This window comes from Sander lucioperca, chromosome 6, assembly GCF_008315115.2.
Source record: "Sander lucioperca isolate FBNREF2018 chromosome 6, SLUC_FBN_1.2, whole genome shotgun sequence".
Lineage (NCBI taxonomy): Eukaryota > Metazoa > Chordata > Actinopteri > Perciformes > Percidae > Sander > Sander lucioperca.
Genome location: NC_050178.1, coordinates 2,751,187 through 2,767,671, shown reverse-complemented (window position 1 = coordinate 2,767,671; position 16,485 = coordinate 2,751,187). Strand labels below are relative to the sequence as shown.

At 40.0% G+C, this 16,485-nt stretch overlaps 1 protein-coding gene and 1 pseudogene across 1 annotated transcript; both read left to right on the top strand.

Moving 5' to 3' along the window:
- On the top strand, nucleotides 1-4,671 carry LOC116041672 (RNA-binding protein 15-like). Its single transcript, XM_036002162.1, has one exon. It carries the CDS (start codon nucleotides 207-209, stop codon nucleotides 2,727-2,729), a length of 2,523 nt encoding a protein of 840 aa, XP_035858055.1. The 5' UTR covers nucleotides 1-206; the 3' UTR covers nucleotides 2,730-4,671.
- A 7,151-nt stretch (nucleotides 4,672-11,822) lies between these two features.
- On the top strand, nucleotides 11,823-12,477 carry LOC116041521 (annotated as a pseudogene).
- Nucleotides 12,478-16,485: the final 4,008 nt, after the last annotated feature.

The following is a 16,485-nucleotide window of genomic DNA, read 5'->3' as shown; positions in this document are numbered from 1 at the left end:
TCCGCTCAGCCAATCACCTTGTTCTACAGGCGTGTAGGCGGTACTTCCTGTACAGGACTGCAAGTAGTAGTCCAACATGGCGGTTATGTTGCTCGCTTGAGAGTGTAGTCGAAATCGCGTATAAGTTAAGAGAGTTAAAGTCTATTTCAGTGGCAGAGAGTAGATTGAAAGAGATTAGTGTAGACTGCAGATATCAGAATTTGGAAATGAAAGGGAAAGAGCGGTCACCGGTGAAGAAACGCTCCCGCGCGCCAGATGAAAGCAGAGACCGAGGAGGAAGCCACCCGGGCAGCAAGAAGATCGGAGCCCTGTCGACTGCTGCCGGCAACAACGGCAACGGCTCTGCTCATAGCGGCGCTTCATCCAGGAGAAGTGTACACAGTGAGAAAAGAGACATGAGGGATTTAGACGGACATAATTCATCCAGTCGGACTAGTAGCGGCTACGACTACGGGATCGTTCCGGGGAACAAGCCGTACAGCGGCGCTGACGTCGACGCGGAAACATCCAGGTCCGGTTCACGCAGCGACCTGCGGCCTTCGTCGACCCCAGAAAATGAGTACAAGACTCTCAAAATAAGTGAACTGGGCAACCAGCTGAACGACGAGGAGATAGAAGACGGGCTATTTCACGAGTTTAAGAGATTTGGTGACGTGAGTGTTAAAATTAGCCGAGAAAACGACGACAGGGTGGCGTATGTGAACTTTAGGAGGCCTGAAGACGCCCGTTCGGCCAAACACGCCCGCGGCAAGCTGGTGCTGTACGACCGGCCTCTGAAAATAGAGACAGTTTACACGAACAGACGCAGAAGCCGCTCCCCTGTTTCAAAAGACAATTTCTCCCCAGGACACAGGCATCTCCACTCTCAGAGGCCTCTGTCTCCCACTGGTATGGGGTACAGAGGCTACCGGTTACAGCAGCTGGCTCTTGGCCGTCTCCCCCCTCCTCCTCCAACAACACCTCACATAAGAGATCTGGAAAGAGACAGAGAGACAAGAGATTTTTCTGTGTATGATGCCAGGAATAGACCCCCGTTCGTCCCTGACTGTGCTGTTTTCCGTGATGAGGACCTAATGACCCCTGAGGATGACCAGAGGGCAAACCGGACTTTGTTTCTGGGCAATCTGGACGTCAGTGTGACAGAGAGCGACCTGAGGAGGGCGTTTGACAGGTTTGGGGTGATAACAGAGGTGGACATAAAGCGGGCAGTGAGAGGCCAGAACAACAACTATGGGTTCATCAAGTTTGAGAATCTTGACATGGCTCACCGTGCCAAAGTAGCGATGTCAGGGAAAGTGGTGGGCCACAACACAGTTAAAATTGGCTATGGTAAACCCACACCCTCGACCAGGCTGTGGGTGGGGGGCCTTGGACCCTGGGTTCCACTCGCTGCACTAGCCAAGGAGTTTGACCGCTTTGGCACCATCAGGACTATAGACTACAGGAAAGGTGAGGTGTGGGCTTACATCCAGTATGAAAGTTTGGATGCCGCTCAGGCTGCATGTACTCATATGAGAGGCTTCCCTCTCGGTGGCCCTGACCGAAGACTGCGGGTGGACTTTGCGGAGACGGAGCACCGCTACCAGCAGCAGCAGCAGTATGTGCAGCTCCCCCTCCCCCTGCCACACTATGACTTTGTTCCTGAGCCCTTTGCCCACCGCCTTACTGATTCAGTGAGAGTGAGGGAGAGGTCTCCTCCACTTCTTTCTCGCTTCAGAGACAGGGATCTGTACTCCAGTGCTGAATGGTCTGGCATGGGTGTCCATGACAGGATGCGAGGAGCAGGCTTTGATCCCATAGATCGTCTGGACAGGCGTTCCCATGAGACCTGGTCAATTGAGCGTGAGCTACAAGGCCGAGATCTAAGCCGCAAAAGAAGACATTTGGATGATGGCGGCCGGCTGGATCATTCACCTGACAACACTGACTTTGGTCTGCGTCGTCATGGCGGCTCATTAGAGCGCAGCCCTGGAGATGGGGGACGCTGCAGTGACCCTGAACGCCTGCCTCGCTCTGGCAGAACCTCCCCTGTTAGAGAGCGCCAGAACACTGTCTTTGGAGACAAGAGAAGAAAAACACTTAGCCCGGCTGCGCCAGACTCTGAGAAGGACCGCAAACGCAAAACCAGTGACCCAGCGAGGAAGGAGGATCGCCTAGAACCTCTTTCCTCCTCCTTCAAGTCTGGCCAGCAGTCTAAGCCGGCAGCTGGAGGACAGAAGCTGAGTCAGATCTGGCAGGGCGTCCTCCTGCTGAAGAATAGCAGCTTTCCCACATCACTGCACCTGCTGGAAGGGGACGTGGCAGTGGCTACCAGTCTGCTGCTGCAGGGCTCCGCAGGGGGTCAAGTGTCCCAGCTGAAGATCAGCCAGCGCCTGCGCCTGGAACAGTCCAAGCTGGATGAAGTTTCTCGTCGCATCAAGGCCGCCGGCTCCAGCGGATACGCCATCCTCCTGGCCGTGCCCGGGAAATCTGAAGACGGAGGGATCCAGGACGCCAGCAGCTCGGCCGAGAGACCACTGAAGAACCTGGTGTCCTACCTGAAGCAGAAGGAGGCGGCCGGCATCATCAGCCTCTCTGTCGGGGCCAGCCGTGACAAGGACCACGGAGGAGTCCTTCACGCTTTCCCCCCATGTGAGTTCTCACAGCAGTTTGTGGATGCTTCTGCCAAAGCCTTTGCCAAATCAGAGGACGACTACATGGTGATGGTTATTATCAGAGGAGTGCCATAAAAAAAAAAAATATATATATATCTAAATGTTTCTTTTCTCACTCATGAACTGTTAAACTGTGTGTTGCAAAAACAGGGAGAATAAGTAATGATAGCAAAACAGAATAACAAATGATTGTGGTCTGATTTTAAGTTTATAGAAATGAAAGTCACATTGAGTTGAATACATGTTGATAAATTGATTGATTAATAATAATACAGGTGACGCGCTGCTTTCTGCTATTTAGTTGTCAGATACATGTAAATGACTTAAAGGGTACTCTGCTTAAAGTAGCCTAATTCAGAGCAAGCTACAGTTCTGTGAATCAATACGATATGTTGCCTTATCTCATTTATAAAGAACACAATTCTTTCATATCATTTCATACAATGACTGCATATAACAAAAAAAGAGTTTAAGATCCAAAACAGAGTATTTTGCTTTCATTTTATCTGTACTCGGCATATATTTAACTGGCCAGTGTCAACACATTTGCAGTGCTATAATGTTTGTACAGCCAGCCTATGAAAAACTCATGTACATATGATTTAGGAAATATATCTATTTGCTCTAAAGCTTTACCCATTGCTCATTAATAGGCATATTCCAGATGTGCATCTGTATTACTTTTTGCTGACCAAGTAAACATTTTGATTCAAAGTTTCTTTATAACAGATTTTCTATTTTTGTCAGTTTTGGCCAGTCCTGCTTAAAGCTAAAGAATATTGTGGAAATAATTTGTGTTAAAGGGCACTTAAGGACATATAGGGTTATAGTACAATAGATTACATAAATATCAAGGCTCCTTTCAGAGCCACCTCTGGAGGTTTATGTGACATTACAAGGTGAAATGAATACAGTTTTTCCTGTCTGTCTTTCACAATTTTGACTGAGCACTGGTAGATGCATGTAGGGATGGACACAAGCAGCAATCATCTGTACATTATAATACAGTTCAATACAATAGCTGTGCAAAGAACACTGCCTTTGTAAAGCTAGTTATGTTCAGTGTTTGTTGAAATTATGTTAGAAAAGCAGCTTTTAAGCTCTATTTCTCATCTCAATGTGTTGTATTGAACTGCATTATGTTATAGGCTAATATTTAGGGCTGGAACTAATGCTTATTTTCATGATTAATTATGTGGTCTATAAAACATCAGAAATGATGTTTTTTTAATGTCTTTAAAAAACTTTGTATGGTCCTACCAACGGTCCAAAACCAAAATATATAATAATATATAATTGATTGATTAACCAATTATCAAAATTGTTGCAGTTTAATTATCTATCAATTGTTTTATACAATACCAGTCAAAAGTTTGGACATACTTTCCTAAGTGAATGGGGAAAGTGTGTCCAAACTTTGGACTGGTACTGTGATTTCAGCTCTAAATATTATTACCATGGAGTGTCTCAACAAAACTGAAAGCTGTTCAAAGGAATTATAAGTCTGTTGTTTTGAGTGGCATTAGGCTATATTATACACAGAGCTGCTTTTGTGCCCACCCCTTTTATATTGTACTTTTACTGGCATCACATCAAACAGTAATTGGTTGATTAAATTAGTCACTTTTCTTATGTTGTAATCCACTAATTACAAAAGATGATGATGTGACCTATAAATTAAGAGCTCTATGTATGCCATGGACAATGACAGTAGAAAATATTGCTATACTATCAGTGGACTTCTGAATGAATGAAAGAGGAGAGAAGGCTGATCTCCAGTGGCCTTACATGCCTTCCTCTGAAGGGACTGTTAATGATTGTTTTTCATGCTTTGGTTTGAGTACTGTGTTTCAAATGGAAAAAAAGAGATGATTTGTGCTGTGTACTCAGGATATCTGGAGAGAGAAATGGAATACATCAGTACTCATGGGCCTAAGAAGTATACCTAACTGTCAAAGTGCAACATGCACTTGATAGATTTTGTCTCAATAAATTTACTCTTTCGTGGGAAACACAAGTGCTTCGGAAGACAGCTTTTGTGACCTTTTCTGTACTTGGAATTGTCTTTCAAACTCTAAAGGCTTTATCACTTTGACAGCAGGAGCCTTCCCAACAGACAGGAGAGGAAGTGTGAGAATCAATGGGAGCTCAGCCTCTCGGTTCTGTGTTTTCATTTTGTTGATCATCATTTGTTGAATGACCTCTTTGTGAAGAGCTTCATTCAAATTGAAATTTGGCCATACTAGAATACTTTTTTTCAGTCCGTTCGCGAAGGCAAATCTAGAGTCACTGTGTCTCTTCAGATATGTGACTTATTCCTCAGTTGCCTCTGGCCTGTTTATTTGGAGGTGTGGCTGAGAACCATCTGGTTTGTCACTCACCAAGTTTTGCCAAAATCACCGGGGTCGCGTACATCTGACAGCCTCTCAGCGGAAGCACGGCCGGCCCCCGGTCTTCCTCTCATCTGGCTCCAGCAGCACAGAGTATTGTTTCAGCGTCTGCAGCAGCTCAAGAAAGGAGCAGAGTTCATTTGTGTAGTTGCTTATTGTTCTAGCATCGGAGTTTTGAAGAAGATCTCTGTGCTAGGGCCAGACTTCGAACGTGTCTCATCCTGTGTCGGAGAAGAGGTTGAGACAGTGACACAGCATCTGCTTTATTTGCCTTAAAATGGAAAGGAAACGCAACAGAAGAGAAAAGATTGCCAAAGTCCTGTGCAGGGAATCATAATCTTTAGTTGATATGTTGATCTGATTTACACACTTTGTTTTAACTGCATATGAAAGCAAAGTGAAGAGTATCCTGCTATCATTGAGTCAGGATGTATATCATCAAGACAGTGCTGTTCCTGCTCATCGCAGCTTCATCTCCAAACTAAAGGGACCTGAGCAGCTTCATGTGTCCACACAGTACCACGGCTGGGATTCAAGGTTTCCTGGAGCTGTAAAAAGGTTTGAGTCTCCCCCTGGCTGGACCTGTTCCTGTCTCACAGGTAAAGTATCAAGATGGCCTAAACTGCTGACTTGGGTACGTATTAAAATGTGTAGGACTACCACAAACACACTAGGCCCTGTTTAAAAGCTGGTTGGAGGGTGAAGAGATCATCAAAATGACTTAAAATGTAATGTCCTTGACATAAATAGCAAACCAATGCCCACAATGCACAGCTTTTTTTTAAGACAGTCAGACAATTTATTCAAGAAACAACATTTTTGAGGTTTTTGTTTTTTTTAAGAAAATATCCTGTCAGTCAGTGCTGGTGAGGGTCTACTTACAGTAGGACTACTGTTGCTTTTTGCAGATTCAACCTTCTTTGGTGTATTTTGTCATGGTTTTGACACTTCTATTTGTGAAATTACAAATACATTTTACAGTGTCGGTCACAAATACACCAGCAATTTGTGCAGCAACTACTGTAAATCTCAACAACAAAGGCAGCTGCACAAGTGAGTCCTTAAGTAATCGCAGCAAAAGTAAATTTTGTCAGGCAATCATATGTTTTGTATAGTAGTTGCTGTCTGATAAATGTAAAATGTAATTAAATGTAGAGTTCGCCACAATAAGTAGCAACAAAAGAAAACGTGTAAACACAAAAGGCCAAATAGTCTCTGCTTGAATTACTGAAACATTAGCTACTGCAAAATAATGTTAAGTATACAATAATATGACTTTATATTAAAAGCATGGTAAAACTGCATTAGCAAACAGGAAGAAAAAAAAAAGATGGTCAAGGGAATTTTTCTCAAATTATTGTGGGCTTCATCAATCTGTTTTTACATCATCCAACCCATCTAGCTTTCTTTAAATTGATAGTTTAAGTAAGCTATTTCAAATATGGCAATTCATTATTAAGACATAATACTTAAGCTTTCGGGGCTAAAAAGGTTTAGATGACTTAAAATCACATAATACATAACCCATTGCTATTAACCTATGTGTGTTAATTGTATAGCCCACTTGTTCTTGATAGGCTGGAAACAATAGACAGCACTGATGGTTAGCTTGGCACGCATATAACCATAACCATAGTAAATCAAAGGCAGCATGCTAGCTACCTTCATATGTTAAGCTAAAGGTCAATGGTTTGGGCTACTACTTAGCCTGCTGCAGGGCTATTGAGGCCACACCCACTGCACAGATCATTCTAGAGTCCAACATTCTACAGATGCAGATTGAAGCTGATTGAAGACACTACTGCATTTGAGCCCAATGACTACATCCCATCCAAATTCCCATAATTGGAGTGTTTCCAAATTTACCCAGCTAAACTTTCCATGGAAAGTTTCTGAAAAATTTCCGCCCCTTCGCAACCCTAGGCATCACTGGTTATGATGGTGCTAAACAGGCAGTGGAACAACCTCCCCTGGGACAATGAAAGTGGTATAATTCATCATACAGTGGGCTGTTTACTGTATATGAGCGTTACACAGTAAATGTGCATTACCCTTGGCTGAAGCTAAAAACTAGAAGCTGGAGAGCTAACACCTGAGTCGAGGTGAGATAACTGGGAAATCAGGGCACTAAATGTTAGTTAGTTAATCAATGACTGGCTGACTGAACCATAAAAGTTATTGAGGTCTTACTTAATCTAATACCTGTTAGCTGTTTGAGGTGTTTGCAACACAGTCGGTGCCTACTTCACTGTTCTTAGTTCAGACTTTCTTGTTCCTTTCCTGAGTTTGAGAAAAGAACGCTGCCTGTGACTCTGACAGAAACTGTCAATGAACTAAACAAGTTTAAAACAAAGCACCGATAAACATCCTATGCTGTATTTACTGTGTATGTATTATTGGTGTGGGTCGTTGAGTCAAAATTAGGTGCACTTTTTAAATGAAATTTCTTGGTCCTGTTTAAAGTGTCTTTCAGAAAATCCACTAAAACGTAGTGTGTGTGTGTGTGAGATATACACCCAAAGATGATTATATAATTGTGAATACAATATGGTATCACATTTTTCCTTTTTAAATGTTTGTATTACTCTTTTGGACTAAACCGTGCCTAAACAATTTTTATTTTGTTATTTAATTATTTTAAATTAAAAATGTTGAGTATTTCAGGTTGTTACCTCAGTATGGAGGCATGAAAGGAAGAAAGCCCTTCTGTGTCCTCTTTAAAAGACTCCTATTTACCTGCAGTGTGACTGAATGAGCTCTACTGTACACAGCTTCAGTGAACTCTGACGTTATGAGTGCACACTGAAAAGCTGTTGCACATTCAAGGAATTCATCAGATGAGAAACTGCCTCGGTGAGTACAGTTCAAATTTGTTTTAAACTATGCACCTTTTAGTATTTTATATTGATAATGTAAGTTGCATTTGATCTGCGTTTGAATAAAAGCAGCTATTCTCAACACTTTCTGACGTTTAGTCTTTTTTTTCCACGAGTGGTCTGTTCTGGTCTTTAGACTCTCAGTCCTCTAGAGGGCAGAGTTGGATGGTGCGACGATAAACTGCCATAGCACACGGACAGAAGACATGCCTACAGGGAAAAATGATACAGTATCAGTGTTGGTTTATTTATTTGTTTTATAAGTAATGTGATAAGCTTGTCCAGTTGATTTATGGTTGACGGGTGAGGAATTTTATGAGATATTAAACTTCTTTCTCACTAATATCAATAACATTTGGTCTACAGGCATTTACTCTTTAGCTTTTAAAAGCCATTAATACTTAAAAAAAAAAAAAACACCCTTCAATGTGACTGCACACTATTATTTGGTGCAGAGGTATCTTTAAAGTTGCTGTATTAAATAATACTTAACATTTCCTTTCTGTAAGGACACACAGTAGATGAGAAAAGTCAACAGAAATGCATTCAGACTGCCGTCTGGGAAAGGTCAAACCTCACCAGTCCTTCACCACTTATAAAACGTACATACGTGTGAGTGTGGGAGAAGGTGCTGCAATGAAACTGCAGATTTCTTTTAGTTGACCATATCAAATGAAAGGAGCACTTTTCAATCCCTAATTGTCTGCTAAAGTAAATTTTATGTTGTACATGGCAACTTCAAAGCCTGACACAGGGAAACCTTTATATTTTGTTCAATCAGTTATATCTGCACCGTATTAGTATAAATCTGCTCCAATAAAATCCATTTCCCACCACATAAAACTAAAACACAGAACTAGACAACCCCTTAATCAATTAAAATGGATTGATCTGTCTTTTATCACACAGACTAACACCAGATTATTAAAAATCACATAGTTTAATAAAGCTGTAGAAGGGTTGTTTTCATCAGTGATGTGTAGAACAGGCCTGTAAATATACAATAGACATTTTCATCTATAACATTTTACAGTATGTATCTAAACGTATCTAAACTTTATATAGACAAAAATGGCATATACAGTACAGACTTATTGGGATTATTAGTCACCTGTTTATTTGAAATGTTTTTTGTGGTTTGAGGCTTAAGGCATTCTTCATTATTCAGTACATTTGGATACATTATTAACAAACAGTCAATGGAAAAGGTGAAACTCATTATTTAGCAATTTCTATCCAACAACATATTAACACTTTATTTGGGTGTGTTGCCTTGATGCTGATATCTGGTCCAAGTTTACTTTGATTAAAGAAGTGATTAAACTCACATATTCTTAACACGTAGTTGACTGACATTAGATTAAAGCACATTAGGAAAAACATACTCTGTGCCTATTGTTTCCTTTATCTGAATTCACTCATTTGACTCTGTAAAGTGGTTTCTTATCAGTTGAGCTCCTCTAAGTGTTACTGTAAAAAGGAGTTGAGACTAGCTTTGACCTCTATATAAAAACACCACCTGCACTTCTGTGAGATCTTTATTGTGTTTTAGAAATAAAGAAGTCCACCTTTGTGTTTCTGGCTTTCTTGGCTGTCTCGCAGGGAATTCTCAGGTAAGATATACAACAAACATTCATCTATGATAAAATGAAAATATGCTGGTTAACATATGTTTTTTGTTTTTGAGTGTGCGGTCACTGAGAGTGTTGTTGACCGTGTCAATAGCTGTAACATTTCAAAGAGTTAGTGATGAAATTCGGAGAAATTTAGAATAGAGTGATGACGCTCGTGAAGATTTATGTAAAACAATGTTTGAAAATATATTTAAAATAATGAAATCCTGGTGTTGCCAGGAATTTAAGACAAGAGGTAAAATTACATGGCAAAACCGTTTCAGAAATTAATTATTATTCAGATTGTGCTTTAACCTCTATGAAGAAAAGAGTTTAGGGCCCAAAATGGCCTATGAAGGTTTAAGAGTTTCAGATTTCTTAATCAGAGAATGGAAACACTATTTACACAAATAGACGTGTAATACTCTAAACAGTAGAAAATCCACCCTAAAGATGTTGAACTAGTGACTGTATTGGTAGCACCCGCACCCACACCCTGGTATCACTGCCGTCAGTGTGTGAATGAGAGGCAAATAGTAAAAAGCTTTGGATGAAAGTGTTATGTACGAAAATCCAGCCATTTATGATCAGCCCCTCTCTGAGACAAGCCCTTTACCTTTTGTAGCTCAGAACACTTTAGTTTATTTTCCCGTTCCACTTCCCTAGATCACTCCCAGACTGAAACTCCTTTTTAGGATAAGTTATGAGGTCTGACATATTTTAAAAAAAAATGTTTGAGTATGCTTCCAGATAACTATCAAACTGCCTGCCAGGCAGCAGCTGGAGGAGGGAGGCCTGTTCGAAGACTACAGGAGGAAGTTTTCATACAAGCCAGCAGCAAAGTTTCTCCCCAGGAATGAGCAGAGTGTGGTGTTATTTGCAGCCCTAATTCTTACTATATTGCTGAATTGACACTATGTGCATATTCTTAGTACTTTGAGATGCCTTTTTGTAAACCGAAAAAAAGTAATGAAATGTACTGTCTTTCACCAGTTTCTCTCTCTCTCTCTCTGTCACTAGACAAACATGTGAAGACTTTCTCCGTCTCATACGGCAGTGGATATGCAGCAGGGAGTCCTGGATATGATCTCATAAAGGTGAGGATTAAACATTCATTTTTCTGCTGGCTATTTTTTATTTTTTTTTATTTAACCTTTATTTATCCAGATAAGAACAAATTGAGATTGAGAACAAATTCTCATTTGCAACGACGACCTGTTACATTCACACAGTTACACATTCATACCTGGAAGCTGCCCAGTACAACCACAGTCTGATCTGCTGGCCACTGAGCAGCTCCACTGGACGGTTGGGGTTAAGGGCCTTGCTCAAGGGCACCTCAGTGGTGGTAATGAGGGAGGGACAAGCGCTGCTCTTTCACTTTCCCCACCCAGATTTGGGTCGGTCTGGGGATTGAACTGACGACCTCCCAATCACAACGGGACCACTGCCAGCGGTGGAAAGAAACTAAACATCTTTACTAAAATTGCAGAGTGAGACATTGTACTTTTTGCTGCACAACGTGTATTTGAAAGCTACAATTAGTTACATTTCTAATTAACATTTTACATGAAACAAACCAGATAAGCTTATGTAATACAACACATTTTTTATGATTAAACCTTTTTGGCTTATAACCCCTTATGAAAAAGCAGTGTCTAGTTGGGGCCCCCTTGTCACGTTTCAGACGTCTGTGAGTTGTTATGAGTGGCTTTAAACCTCCCAAAAAATGAACCATTACTTTCCTATCCCGTCAATCATCTCACGACCCCTCAGTTATATCTTGTGACCCTTTTTGGGGGGCGACCCTTAGGTTAGGACCCACTGGAAATTAAATAAAGTAGTTAAACTAGCTCCAAATCGACTGATACTTCTGCATTGATTTATAACAAAAACATATAATTTGCAGATCAAGTACTTTTAGTTTTGATACTTTAAGTACATTTTGGTTACCGTTTTTACATTAATATATCTATGTTTTACTACTTAAGTAAAGGATCCGAGTACCTCTTCCACCAATGCTGCTGACGTACACAATGTATGTACCATGCCGTATCTGATCTGTTCTGTATTTGCACTTCCCTAAAAAACATGAAAGCTGATGTTACATTTTGGCTATCAGATAAGCAATCTCTACGTGGAGCACCAGATATTCAGCCTCACTGTAACAGAGGAAGCTTTCCTGGGTTTTGTACCCTGGGATGGGATTCTTGGTCTGGCCTTCCCTGGCTTGTCACATGAAGGAGGCACACCTATATTTAACAACATGTGGAACCAGGGCAAAATAACAACAGAAACATGATGCCGAAAATCTTTCTCATGTGCAAGATGGTGTTTTTATGAATGGTGCAGTGCTCTCATCTTCTTACAAACAATATCTGTGCCACCAGGTCTATAGAGGGCAGTGTGTTAATTCTGGGAGGAACTGATTCCTCATATTACACCGGAAGCATGCAGTGGATCCCCCTGTATCAGGCCACTAACTTTTGGAACATCCAAATACAAAGGTAGTTTGCCTTTTCATGTTTAAATGTCCATGTTTTCTTTTTTTTAAACACAATATAGCCACTTCACAATTGACATTATTTGGAGGTCTTCTTCTTGCCTCTGATGTATGTAACAGATGCATTTTTATCGATACTTCCTTTATGTTGCAGCATCACCATCAATGGGAACACTGTTGCATGCTAAGGGAGATGTGCAGCATCAGTGGACTCTGGTACTTCTTTCATCATCGGCCCTAGCAAAGATATTAACAACATCAACGGTTGGTTGGGAGCCTTCTCAGATCAGTATGGTGATGTAAGTGTTTTGAATGTTTTGTATAATATTCAATATGTTTAGTGACCTGTTCTGGGTTTAACATTTTGTGTATCTGTCTCTCAGGCTGCTGTGAGCTACAGTAACACAGATCTCTTGCCAGACATTGTGTTTTAAGCACAAAGTGATGTATGGTACCACTTTCTAAGGCATACTTAAAGAGTTAATAGTTAGTGGCTTCATCAATGTTTATAAATCATTTATTAAGCCATGAATAATTGAAGTCATTATTAGAGCAATGTTTGCTTTATAGAGTATTAATAATTCATTAATATGGACAACTTTTAGATTGCCAGGTTTTGAGAAATTCTTTTTAGCAATGTATATCCTCCACCAGTATAACTTGCCTTGTCTTTTTAGATCTTTATTTAATCAGGACGAACACTGCAAGGCATCTGCAATACAAATCTGTCTATTACCAAGCCGTTCATATACTCAACTCAAGACTTGATGGCTATTTATAAGGTGATAAATCCATAACCCTTTATTATTGGCATGAACGATAAATGGGTTATGGTATGGATGTTCTGCAGCTTGTTTCCAGAAGTACATGGTTGAGGAAATGGTCTTAGACAAAGCCTGTTAAACACCAGACAAAGGTTCTCCAGTTCTCAGTAGATCTCAATATGCGTAAAAAAAAAGTGTAGAGAACCAATTTACAGGATGAATAAGACACAAGTATACAGCTAAACAGAGATTTCAAGCTAAACAAATACAGGCAAACTTAAACATGTGGTATAGTTATTATATCCAGGCATGAACTGTTCCAGAAACTACATATATAAAGGTGAGATTGTTATGTATACTAAACATTCAGTTGCCAGTTTACTGCATTAGTTATTAGTTTTAGCTAAAAGGTTATAACCATAGAAATAAAATGGATTTTATTTATATGGTTATAATGTTCAGTTTTCTATTCTGTTATACTGCCAGGTGTTTTTATTATTTTGTCCACACCATTTGCATCAATGAGGGTATTCTTAATAACTGTATAATACAATACAGTTCAATAGCACTACAAAGTACATCCTTCAAAATGCATTAGTTGCAACATGGAAACCCTTTATGGATGCAATATTAGAAAGTGGTACCAGATTTTCGTCAATGAAAAACTTTAAAAAGTAGCCTCTGCAGATTTATTTATATGTTCCAGTATTTATATAACCTAAGGTGATTAACCTGCTCTGCTGCCTTCAGTCATGCTCTCTGTCCTCTCTCCTCAGTCTGCCTCTGGGTGCAGAACAGGGTTTGCATCTGGCACCTGGATCCTGGGTGAGGTCTTCATGCAGCAGTTCTACGCTGCCTTCGACTTCAACAACAACAGGGTGGGCTTTGCTCAGGCTGTGTAAATGCATGTGAAAAGCTGGGCCAGTTTAAAATGATATTAGCCATTTGCCTAAGGCTCTAGTCTGAAAGTCTGAGATATATAGAAACTAATTTACTTTATTTTGTATCACCACGATTCCTATAAAAGCATTCATATCTGTGAAGGAAACTAATAAAATAATACCTTTCAGACCTTAAAGTCAGCGTGTCTTTATTTTTTTCTCCAATATGGATCTGTGCTTTGGTGGCCACTGGATGGCAGAGAACTCCGTGTGCTGCACATTCAGTCACTTCACCATTCATGTGATTCTCCTGGGAGGGGCTTGAGGAGTGGATGAGTCATCTTACTTAGAATTCAGTCTCTAAAACACAGAACCGCCAGTCATTCATTGTCAACAGGCGCCGGCTTACATTAATGCCATCTGTGTCTGTGATGTTAAGTGATCTGAGATTTTCTTTAGGCTGCTGCATTTGTTCTAATTATAACCTGTGATTTTACACGGATGCGTCATTCAGCTCTTTTCCATTTCAACACGTGCATCCACACAGAGATCATTAACCCACTCCTCCTACCTCCTATGAACTCTTTTATTTAAGTATTCTTTTCCATTTAACATTTTAATAATGAAATACTTTTAAACTCTAAATTCAGTGTAAATGCTGCATTGCTGCAGTGCATTTTCCACTTGGTTCACTCTAGTTACACACACCTGGCTGCCGTTGCATGTACTGTGGGTAAACATGGTAACATGATGACAACAGAAACAGGAAGCACGGAGATCCCTGTAGACCTCTTCAATCATTCATCCTGCAGAGGGGCTGCAGGACAGCAGGTTAGGTTTCACACCGCAGCGTCTGTCAGAGAGATGGACCAGCTTCTTTACAAAGCAATAACTCTGAATAATGATTCTGCACACATTTTCTGCACTAACACTTGAATAACGGTGATGTAGCATGTTCCACACAATGATAATGATTATTGCTACAACTACACAAATTTAAAGATATGAGTCTTTTAACTGAACTGTGAGACCTAAATTTGATGTCAAACATCAGGAGGCCAATATAATACTGATTATGGAGAACTGACTGTTCTGTCCTGGCAGAGGAGAATGAATACAGACCAGAGTGCTCACTCTGCTCAGAGAGATCCTGTGGTCAACAAGCCAAATAAGGGTGAGAAGCCAGCGGAAGAAAGTAAGTTTGAGGTACAGGTGCAATAAAATAAGACTCCCTGTGTGTTCAGTTTCCGCTCCAGCGAGCTGTGTGGTCTCCCATTTCACCCTTAAGTTAACAAGGCTGTGTCATTAGTGTGATACACAAACTGATCTTAGCCTAAACAGATGTCCAGTCATCATCATATCTGTTCTGTCACATCTGGAGCACTACGCAATTTAAGGAATGGATTTTGGAAAATAGCTTAGTCACTTTCTTGCAGACAGACGAGAAGATTGATATCACTAAGAGTTGTGAAGTGAATACGTATATTTCCAAAATGTTGAACTATTCCTTTAACTTTCTTTTCTTTTCTTTAAAGTTCTGTGCATTCACCTTACAGGAATATAACAGACATCATTCACTCTTTGTTGCCATATTTTTGTAGTTTATGAAATACAGGAACAATACAATAATAGACAAGATACAGAAAATAATATGTCCTTATACAGGATTGCATATATTATATACAAGTTTGTGGCTTAACACAGAAAGTAACCTCAACATACTAATGACAATATAACTGTGCTGACTGTGAACAATGAACGTGTAGATTATTAATTTATAGCATGTCATTTAGTCTTTGGTTATAATGAGTAACTTTTAGATGGAAAAAGACATATGTACAACATTAGCATACAGTAGATATGCTCCCCTTTTGAGAGATATAAGTCAATGAAGTTTCTCATGATGTAGCTTATAATACTATTAGACCAGGATCACAATGTCATAACTATTTTAGTGCTATAATTCCCACAGAAACATTTATTAAAGGTGTTGAGTCACCTAAATTATCTTTTAAAAGGCACCATGAGAAGTCACCGCATAAAAACAATGGTTCCTTCAAAATAAAAGTACATTTACTGTACATGCTACATCTATCATCTGGGAATGGTGTGTTTTGCTGTTAAATTGCTTCACACTTTTATTATTATTTCATTAGTAATATTAATAATTATGTTTATATTTTTATTAGTAATGTTACTTTAAACAGTGTTCTGTGGCCATCATTTATCAACAACAGAGCCAAAGTGATTTTAAGTTTGTGAAAACATTATTTGTACGGGTCTCTATTTTCTGTTATTTCCTGATTTATGTCCTTGTGGGCATATACCATTTTGTTCACACCATTTAAGTTATGATGTGAGCCTCTAAAATCAACAATTAAAAGGTATTTCAGCAACGTAACTGAAATTAAGACGTGTTTGAAATCTGCTACTTCTTGCAATTTCATCTGCGTCAGGCAGCCTGTGTTGGCTGCACAACTAGCTGCTATTTCTGACTGTGTTTATGAGACTGCTGGCTGGCTGGTTGGCTGGCTGGCATTTACTGATTCGTTGAGGGTTGGGCACTAATGCCCAGAAGCATTCAGTATCTGGTACTCGCTCTCAGTTGTTTCCCTTGGGCAATGCTTCCCAGCTGCTATTACTGTAACTGTCCAATATAACAGGATGTACATTCATGTTAGCATGTCTGAATCTGACACTAAACATATTGTTTTCACTGCATCGTAACAATAAAGTAGGGTTATTTTTGTAATTTGTAGTTATATATCCAGTCTAAAACTACAATTGGCATTATAGTATTTATT

Bases quoted from the DNA above. Each gene is read 5' to 3' on its own strand.
- LOC116041672 (XM_036002162.1), top strand. From the start codon at position 207: ATGAAAGGGAAAGAGCGGTCACCGGTGAAGAAACGCTCCCGCGCGCCA.